Source organism: Limanda limanda, chromosome 5 (assembly GCF_963576545.1).
Source record: "Limanda limanda chromosome 5, fLimLim1.1, whole genome shotgun sequence".
Classification (NCBI taxonomy): Eukaryota; Metazoa; Chordata; class Actinopteri; order Pleuronectiformes; family Pleuronectidae; genus Limanda; species Limanda limanda.
Window position 1 is genome coordinate 29,712,819 of NC_083640.1, and position 10,418 is coordinate 29,723,236.

General features: G+C 41.6%; 1 protein-coding gene across 2 annotated transcripts; it reads left to right on the top strand.

Annotated features, from left to right (window-relative positions):
* Positions 1–412: 412 nt before the first annotated feature.
* lhx2b (LIM homeobox 2b) lies at positions 413–9,780 on the top strand. Of its 2 annotated transcripts, none has more exons than XM_061072106.1 (5): positions 413–595; positions 1,869–2,071; positions 2,755–3,125; positions 5,959–6,164; positions 9,490–9,780. In XM_061072106.1, exons 1-5 carry the CDS (start codon positions 413–415, stop codon positions 9,778–9,780), a joined length of 1,254 nt encoding a protein of 417 aa, XP_060928089.1. The 2 variants fall into 2 exon arrangements, with proteins under 2 accessions (XP_060928089.1, XP_060928091.1); XM_061072108.1 differs by having other exon boundaries at positions 9,541–9,780.
* Positions 9,781–10,418: the final 638 nt, after the last annotated feature.

Sequence of the window (10,418 nt, forward strand, 5' to 3'; positions counted from 1 at the left end):
GACATCCTGAAATATTACTCCCGGCGAGGAGCAGTCCTCGGTGCAGAGAGCCATGCAGCAGGGGCTTCCATAGTTGGTATGTTTATTCCACGTAAATGGAAAAGAAAATATAGACAGAGCAGGTGCTAACGAACAATAAAATCACAGCTGATAGAAAACAGATCCCAGTAAGAGAAGCGGCATCTGTGCGGTTATTTATGAATTAATCATAGCTTATTAATAATGAGAGCCGCACAGATTCGGATGACGGTTACCATTGGCAGATGAGACGTAGTGGGGAGAACACGTGTCCAATTTTTCCCTCATATTTTTTCCTGCCTGATCTGGATTTCTCACTTGTCACGGCGAGAGAGGAAAAGCAGAAAAAAGCCAGATTTCTGAGTGGCAGTGTGATCGCAGGGTTTTGCCTCTGATGGACATCCTAGCTTGCAGATCCGAAGAGAACAGTTATAACATCCTCCCCTCGGCGGCGACGATGCTTTTCCATGGCCTCCCTGGAGGCGACGTGCACGGTGTGGTGGAAGAAATGGACCGGAGAGGAAAGAGCGAGTCAGCAGCCATCAGCTCAGCCATCGATATGGGGGAATCAGAGACGGTAGGAGAGATTTCACTTGGCCCTCTCAGCTTGTTAGCGCAGGCAGCATGGCAGCCTGGAACATGTGACAGTGGCTGCGCTCAGAGCAGCGCCGAGAGCTTAGTTTCAGCTCTGAACGCGTTTACTCCCAACCACACAGAAAAAGTCTCCAAAAGAATTGTCCCAGTTTGTTATTTAGCGGCTTCAAACCGCCGCTGGTAGACCCACTTCTCCCAAAAGGCCTGCACTCTGTGACTTATTCAGCCACTGTTTCATCCAAAACTTATCCAGGCCCATGTTAATCTGCAATGACACGGAGCCACAACCCGAACAAGCTGCTGGTTTACCCAATAAATAAAAAAAAAACATTGCAATTGACCTTAAAATCCAGAATTAGTTAAATTAGTCAAAACATTTGACTTGATGAGAAATGTCAAAGATGAGCAACGCAGCGCTTTAAAAAAAGCCCCACTGAATATTCTCTAAACGAAAAATAAAGTGACTCGTGAGCATTTATTTATCCTCATCATTCCAATAAAAGACAACAGCTTTACAATCTGTCATAATTTAACAAAATTAAAGACAATTAGTAGATGAGTAGATATTTTATAAACAGTGGAAATAAAATAAGAGATAATGGGACGCAGGAAGTCTTCATTTTAATTCGGCTTCAAAATCTATTGTGTATTAATAAGGAGGCCTCTGAACCCTTATTTATAAATGTAAATTTCATTATTATTATACATGAACGCGACCGACCCCTCTGATGTTATGTTATTAAATGTAACACTATTTCTATAATTTCATCCCACACTTTAAATTGTTCATATATGTTAAAACAAATGCGTCTGCTTGTGATTGGCACTATCATATATATTATAAAAAATACATGAAGCACCTGATATAATTTATCGTGTTGACACTATAATTGTTATTATTCATATAGTGGACTGCGTTTTTTAACCATATATTCTCCTTTACTAACCAAAATATGTCAAATCAGTCACTGTGGTCGGTCCAGTTTGCACGAGAGTTTTATTTGATCTTTTATTTTTATCACATTTATATTAATGTGCAGTATGTCATTGGGATTGCTCAAACGAAAATGTGTCTTTGTAATAATACTGCAGTCTCCTAAGATGATATCCACTAATGTAAACACATCCCAGCATTTTACACTTGATTTAATGTCCACCTCTCAGGATGTGATTCAGAATGTATTTAGTTTTTCATTTAATCTTAATCCTCGTCGTGTCCTGACGCCGTGTGTCCCCCCCCCCCCTCTGACCTGCAGTCCATGCAGTGCATGAACAGCGAGCGCGTGGCTCTGTGCGCGGGCTGCGGTAGGAAGATCGCGGACCGCTACTACCTGCTGGCTGTGGACAAACAGTGGCACATGCGCTGCCTCAAGTGCTGCGAGTGCAAACTCAACCTGGAGTCCGAGCTCACCTGCTTCAGCAAGGACGGCAGCATCTACTGCAAGGAGGACTACTATAGGTAGGAGGGAGGCAGAGAGGGGGGGGCTGGACCTCCACCCATGCATCCACAAGTGTGCAGAACCAACCTGTGTTTGTGATTAGTATGTGACAGTTTGCAGTTATATCTATAAATATGTCTGTCTTCAGTGTTGGAATATTTAATGCATCCCATCACTGATTTATACATGGTTTCCTCTGCAGAGCTTCTGTCCTGCTGCTGCGGGCTTGTAGCGGCTCATGTTGGTATTTACAGCTGCTGACAGCTGATATTTTGTTCCTGGTATATTTAGGCCTTCTGTGTTCTCTCAGCACAACACTGTATAGGAAGTGGTGTGTGGAAAAGAAAGAAACACGCTGTTGTTGGGGTTAAAACTCCCTAAAATCAAAACAATCAAAGCAATAAGCTACTATAGGTTTTACAGATACACACCCTCCTCTTCGTCACTCAGTTAGTGGCAGCAGCTTTGGGAAGAATGGCTCTTTGAATAAATAATTAAAGAAAGATTGTCGAATTAGAAACGTGAAAAGATCCAAATTCAGTGTCAGGTTTAGTTTAAAGCACATTTCATGACACTGTAAAACTGCCCCAGTAGCAAATAGGGGAAGTTGGCGCACAGTTTTGCGCTTTATGGAGGTTGAGTGCGCCACAGGCCCTCCGGGCTCCGTGCGCAGCCGCTGATGACGTGTCTGTGTTGTCCGCAGAAGATTTTCGGTGCAGAGGTGCGCTCGGTGCCACCTGGGGATCTCAGCCTCGGAGATGGTGATGCGGGCCCGGGACCTGGTCTACCACCTCAACTGCTTCACATGCACCACGTGCAGCAAGATGCTCACCACCGGGGACCACTTTGGCATGAAGGACAGTCTGGTGTACTGTCGGCTGCACTTTGAGACTCTCATCCAGGGAGAATATCAGACACATTTTAACCACGCGGACGTTGTCCCGCACAAAGGCCTGGGCCCGGCCAACACGCTCGGACTATCCTACTTCAACGGCGTGGGGACAGTGCAGAAAGGCCGGCCCAGGAAGAGGAAGAGCCCCGGGCCCGGCACCGAGCTGGCTGCTTATAACGCAGGTAAGAAGGACGCTTCTACAAACACGCTCAAAAGCACCCATGCCCTCTTACTGCTAGGGATACTGTTGTTTTATCAATGTGGACGGATTAAAAAACTAAAACAAACAAACAACAAAAAAAACAATAGTGTTTAAAATAATACATATACTTTTTAAAAATTCAATTCGATCCAGTTTTACCTGAACGACAATGAATTCAGATCTAAATTGCAGCGAAGCAAAAGTTGAAAATGAAGAAAATTCCTGTCTGACCAAACCTCCACAGTTTATAATGAAGAGTCACACACACAGAGACTGATTAACACTGACATGCGTCATTACACAGAACTAATCTATAGGGGCTTTTATTGTATACAGCTCTCGGTCATAACAGCACAACTTCTTCATAGAAAACTTTATCCCTGCTTGCGTTTCAGTTCTCCGCTAATATTTATAAAGGGAGCCGATAATAACTTAGACCAGTAAAGGACACTTTTTAAAGCCATTCCAGGCCTTTACACATTTTAACATAGACTATGATATGTTGTGCTTAATATTACATTTGTATTTATAATATTATGTTTTAATATTTGTTGGAGGTTAGCTGTATTTTTAACGAATTATTTCATTTTGATGTTGTTATTTCCACTGCAAGCTCTGTAAAATAAAAACATATAGTCAGTGGTTACATTTATTGGAGATTATTTAAAATAAATGTCAGATAATGTGAATTGAACTCTTCATTTGGCTTCATGTAAAGGCTTATTTCATCGAGCTCAATGAGCTGCAGCACTTTAAACATGCAGTTACAGAAACTTGCATCTAGTGAAGATTTGTCTGAATGATAATCTCAGAAAATAATTACTTCCAATAGTTGGTGGTTTTTCTTCATGTTTCTCTTGAGTGTTTTTTTTGGGAGATTTTTTTTCTGTGTTCCCTTTGGGGGATAAAAAAGAAAAGTTGTTTGATGTTCTGGCTTTTGCTTTCACCCTTTTCCACTTGTCAGGCTCCATAGACATCTACAGACCCTAACACCCCACTCTCCCCCAGCCCCCACCACACACACACACACACACACACACACACACACACACACACACACACACACACACACACACACACACACACACACACACAAACACACACACACACACTGCCGGAGCCTTTTTGCATTGAGACTGGGCCAAACTGGGTGTGCAGCAGAGGGATCAACGTGATTTGACGAGTTATTCACTGGAAGAGAGAGCAGGGGATACAAGAACTTTAGCACAGCAGCAGCTTTATCTGACCCCAGTTTTTAATGCTTTGGCTTTCGTTAATTAAGTTTCCAATTATTCACATAAGAAAATAAGTTGATCATAAAAAAAACCTCGTGTCAGATTCTCAGAAGAGTCCTGGAACAATAACAAACGTATTTAGTTTCTTGTGGTGGTGTGTTTTGTGTTTGATATTATTTCTCTAATTAACAATTCATCAGTGTTTTTAGTTTAAACAGCTGCAACAAGTGAAATATGTACATATCCACTTGTTTCCTCCTGGATCAGGCACCGTTTCTTTAAAAAAAAAAACCATCACTTTATTTTATATTCCGCAACTTCATTTATTTATTTTAATGGGAAAGCCATGATCCAAGTCTCTTCTTGAAACAAGTCAAACGATTTCACCTATGGACTTTGTAATAAGACAATACAGATTACTATGAAATATAAACACCAGAGTTCATCATGAAAATAAGAAAGAAGTGAAATTTCAGTGTAAGAAAAGAACTCCTTGTTTTCTTTGTTTGTATTCACTTAAAAAAAACTTGTGTAAAGAAAATGACTCGAAGCAGACGACGAGCAGAGAAAAGTAGCAGTGCGCCCTCTTCTGATTACAGGCAGACACAACATGAGAGCTGCACCTGAACAGTGAGATGAGAACATGTGGCAGCCCTGAGCAGCTCTGGCGTGTTGTTACCACTGTGAATCCCTCCACGTTCTGCATGAGGACGATGAGCAGGACACAGGCTGCTTTTTGTTAAAACACTGCAGCATATGCTTTGGCCAGAGAGCAGCATTTTTTTTCTGCCTGGTGTGTATGGGCTAATTAAGTGAAGTGTTATTCTGATGCTTTCCACTCACTTCCTATTCATCGTTTGCAGCGTTCTGATATTGAACTGTTATGCATGCAGCAACACTTTGAATGTTGCCAAGACATTTGCAGGCTGGGACAAATACATGTGTGTTGTTGCTGAGTGTGTGCATCAGGCTTGTAGCCAGGCTAGCATTTCTTCTCAGGATAGATAGACGTGTAGGCAGGGGAGGGACACACAGACCTGGAGTAGAGGAGGGTGATCTGCAGCTGGAAGAGTCAGATGTCAGCTCACAGATCAGATGGATTTAATGGATGTAAAGAAGGAAAATGATCTAGATTGAAGTCAAAGCATTTTTTTGGACATGTTGAAAAGATGGATGGCAGTAGTAAAATGTTAAAATGGTAATATATTAAAAAGAGTTTAATGCAATGAATTGCCGTCTGAAGGACCTTACAACTTCTTCTGTCCTTATGCTGTTTCGCTTTCTTTTCTTCACGTTGAGTCTTTCACACTAACGTTCATTGTTGTCAGGAGGCATCAAAGACATGGACTTATGTGGGGTTGTTTCAAAGGTTTTGCAAGATCATAATTTTCTTTAATATATTAAAAATGAGTAAATTCAATTGTTAAATTACTGTAAAAATTGAATTGAATACTCTAATTATTGGTGTCATGAGAACTTCAGGGGCTACTAAGTCTCAGATGCAAAGGAGCAGTCAAAAGTCTAACAAACTGAAGAAATCCAACTGATGATCCTCTGTTTTTCCCTGTTGGCCTGCAGCGCTGAGCTGTAATGAGAATGATGGCGAGTCCATGGACCGGGACTCCCAGTACAGCTCCAGTCAGAAGACCAAGCGTATGCGAACATCCTTCAAGCACCACCAGCTGAGGACCATGAAGTCCTATTTCGCCATCAACCACAACCCTGACGCCAAGGACCTCAAGCAGCTCGCCCAGAAGACCGGCCTCACCAAGCGGGTCCTCCAGGTAACACAGCATAGCAGCCTTTCACTTCAGAGGAGAGCCCGCTCTCCTTTACTCATGGGGGGAGGGGGGACAATGCCAGCAGGGGTGAAAGAATTTCTCCTGTTTCCAATGCAAATCAGCTCGTTTCCAAGCATGAAATATATGAAGCAAGTTTTTTCCTGAAAGAAGCCAAATCAGCTGCTTTATTTTAAGATATTGCTGTTTTTCATTCCAGTAAAATTCCTCGAAAATCTCCAACAACAGACACACATTTCCTCGTTTTGTTTTCCGTTTATTTAAAATTTATTTCAACAAAATCAAAATAGAATTAATTGAAGGAGCCCTGCAATGAAAAGAATAGTTACCGCTAGGAAAAACAAACTTGGAATGCAAAATTACATGGAAATGAAAGCTGGACATTTAAAAAGACTAATCATTTTCAGTAAATGATGTGATGTTATGTTGAGGACGGAGGGACGGAAAACAAAAAGCTCTGTATTACACACTGGGGAAGACAAAGCACAACAGAATGTTTGATTTCCACAAAAGATGACAGCAAACTATCAGGGGGACTGAGAAAAAGAAAAATGAGACAAAAAGGTTTCTGAGTAAAAAATAATTCTGAGAGGGAAAAAAACTCTGCTCCGCTGCTTTAATTAACGCTCACAGAAAACAAAGCAGTTGTTTTGCTTTGATGCATTGGAGTTTTCATGCCTGTTATTCCAGCTGAAGCGCTTCTCTCTCTCCCTGTTTCCCATGGCTCCATCATGATTCCATCGCTAACACACTCCAACACTTGACTCATCACAGACCGCTGCCTCAGTCACTGCGCTTCTCATAAACTACTCTTTATTACTGGAAAAGAGAGAGGAGAGGAACAATTGTGTGAAAAGAAAGAAATTTTAATTCACATAAGTCGTGCAGTAGCATCAGGTACACTGAGGTTCAAGATGCTGATTCCAAAATTAAGGAGCAGAACCTTTGTGAATAAGTCTTCTGTATAATGAGGATTAATATTCTATTGGTAATGTGAGAGTAATGACTGCCATCATAGCATTGTTCACAGTGTATAAATCCACTATTTTTTTATTCCCAGTGTATAAATGAAGATAGGGAGCTATGGCTCTCTCTTTAAAAAAAAAGTGACAATAACAAGTAAAGATTTTTATAACTTTTGTACAAAATAAAAATAAAACCCTGGCTTGGTGTATTAAAGTGTTCTTCCATTCTTTAATCTAGTCTGAACATCATCAAGCAGAAACGCAGAGATGCTCACTGGTGTGTTCTGTTAACTAAGAGCAAAGGAGGGAGGGGAGGTGGTGGTACAGATAATGAGGTCTGCTTGGGGTTCTGCAAACATCTAAATATTTCAATGACCTTGTCTGTCCTTTTATTTTTTGTGTATTATAGCCCTTTTGTTCCCAAAACTCATGACAAAATACACAGTTTTTCATTCTTTAAAAAATGTCCCAGATGAGCGTTTTTTTTTTATCTCACGCCCTTTTCAGCAGCCTGACATTGTTTCTTATAGGATAGTCTCTTCATCTGCCTCAGCGAAGACTCTCCACTGTGTGTCTGTGTAGGAGACAAGTGAGAAAGCTCTGTTTTGTAAGAGTCTCTCTGAGCTCAGCTCTCAGTATTTCTGCAGCGTCTACGTGAATCTCTGTGGTTTTCAGTTTCACTGATGTGATTCTGTTTGTACTTTTCTGTAGTGCAGCCTTATTGTTCTTCTAACAGTGTTAAGTTATTGCTGACGCAAACTCAACATTTCCGGTTTCAAATTAAAAGGCTACCACTTGTATGCCGGCGGGGCGCTTTGTTATGAAGTTGTAGGAAATCATCACTAAGTTAGTGGAGCTTAATTAGCGGCTCAAGTAAACAACTTGACCATGCTGTGGAGTGAAAAAAACACTTCATGTTCGTTAACAGCAAAGCTTGGCAAGCTACAGCCCTGACGGGAGAATAACCTCGTTCACCAGCTAGTGGCTAACTGACTCTGTCTGCCGTTTGGTACTGAACAGGTATAGTGAGAACAGCTGCCTGCCATCATTGAAAATGCCTGATGAGAGCAGGAAGACCATGCCTAAACAGTAAAGTTACCGCCCAGAAAACCAAAACAATGGGATAAAACACAAAAATGTTTCAAAAAGCTGAGAGCAGCTGCAAATTTGTGTGAGAATTTTCTGAGGGTCCTTTATGACACATAGATGCATGAGCCATTGTTCATATAAAATGATAGATCCATGCAGCTTTAAGATTAAAGAGAACCAACGCTGACTGCAGATAGAACCTGGAACACAAAGAAGTGATCTTGTGCTTTGAATCTGTGTCCTGGCCGACTCATCCACCCAGGCCTCGTCCTCATGAAGCTCTGAGGCTCTGTAACAGTATCGCATTACTTTTATCTTTGCTGCCGACAGAAGCAGCAATCCTGCTAAACGTCATTATCCAGGAAACACAAAGGTGCGTCTTATTCAGGCTTATGAACAGACAGACGATGCTGTCATTTTACAGAGGAGGGCAATCTGACCTATGTTTACCTAACAGCCAGCACAGACTGCAGAGTGTGACTTTTCCGAATGTCTCTTCCCACCTGACCGGCAGCTATTAGTCACCCTTCGTTTTACAAAGAGATTAAAATTACTTTACAGAGAATATAGGATATATAGAACATCATGACGTCTTTTATTTTTGTCACCTCTATTTTTGTTGTGTGGTGATGCAGGAGTGAGTGTGTACAAGTCTGCTCTACTACCTGCTGCAAAGGCCGCTAATAATAAACGCAGACATGGTGTTCTGTGTGCTCATCGTGACACATTCAATTTCTCTGAGCAACTTTTTTACCTTAATGAAAATGGCAAAAAATCAATGGTTGCCTGGAGGGGAGAGAATCTACTGGTATGATGTAAAAATGGGTATGACCAATTTTTTTTACTGTCGCTGAGTTGAAGAGAGTAAGCAGGGTGGTGGAATCTGTGATTCCATTTTTAAATGGTAAATTCAACAAATATTTTACAAAAAAAAGAACATTTAGTTTCACCGACTTGTATCCAGCCATGTGGATACAGGTTCAGGTTTGTGGTTGAAAATTACAAATAATAATAACGTTATTAACGATAACATTATGATTAATAATAACAATTATAATACTAATTATTATTATTGTTGTTATGATCAAAACTCAAAATTTTCAACGCAAGATCAAATTTTTATCAAAGGCTGTGAGTAAGATGAACACGCTAAATGATTCGTCTAGTTGTTAATGCAAGGAACATTAAACATCCTTTTGTGGATCAGTCCCTCTGAGGTAACAACACTAATTTTATTTCCTATTTTATTTCCTCAGGTCTGGTTCCAAAATGCTCGGGCTAAATTCAGGAGGAACCTGCTGCGGCAGGAAAGCGGCGGGGTGGACAAGGCATCTGACGGCTCCACGCTGCAGGGTGGGACACCGTCGGGCCCAGTCTCTGACATCTCCAATGCCTCCATGAGCCCCTCCAGCACTCCCACTACCCTGACAGACTTGACCAACCCCACCATGCCCACCGTTACCTCCGTGCTCACCTCAGTGCCGGGCGGCATGGATGGCCACGAATGCCGGAGCCCATCACAGACCACCCTGACCAGCCTCTTCTGATGGACAGAGCCCTTCACCACAGCCTCCCCCTTCCCCCCTGCCCCTCACCTCTGCTCCAGCCTCCTGGATATAAAACTGAGCACTGTCGACTCCTTCAAACTTTGTACGGATTAGAAAAGAGAAGGTAATGGGGGAAAAAAAGATTTCATTTTGCTCTGAGCCCATTAGAGACTATTTGCATAGGGAGGCAGGCAAGCCTTACAAATGGAACAGTTGTTGTTATTTTGATGTTGTTGTCTTGTCGAGAACTGAGACTTGATTTGCATTTTTCAATGTTTACAGAAAGAGACTGCGGGGAAAAAAACTGCTTAATTTTGGGAAATTCATTTTTTCCAGCACAGTATTTATGTTGTTGTACAAGAGTCACTGTTAGAAGGATTGTAAAAAAATCTTTTTTTGAAAATCTGAGATTAAACACAGGTTACGATATCCTCTGACTGCCATGAGCCTTCAGTCCATTCTGTCTGCACTGCTGTACTCACAAGTCAACCAGGAGCACACTGATCAAATGATTTGACTGAGAGTATGGCCATACCCTCTACAGATTGTGTGTGTGTGTATGTGTGTGTGTGTGTGTGTGTGTGTGTCATGGTTAGGTCTTTGTGACTGGATGCAAATGTGTATTGTACATGCAGTGA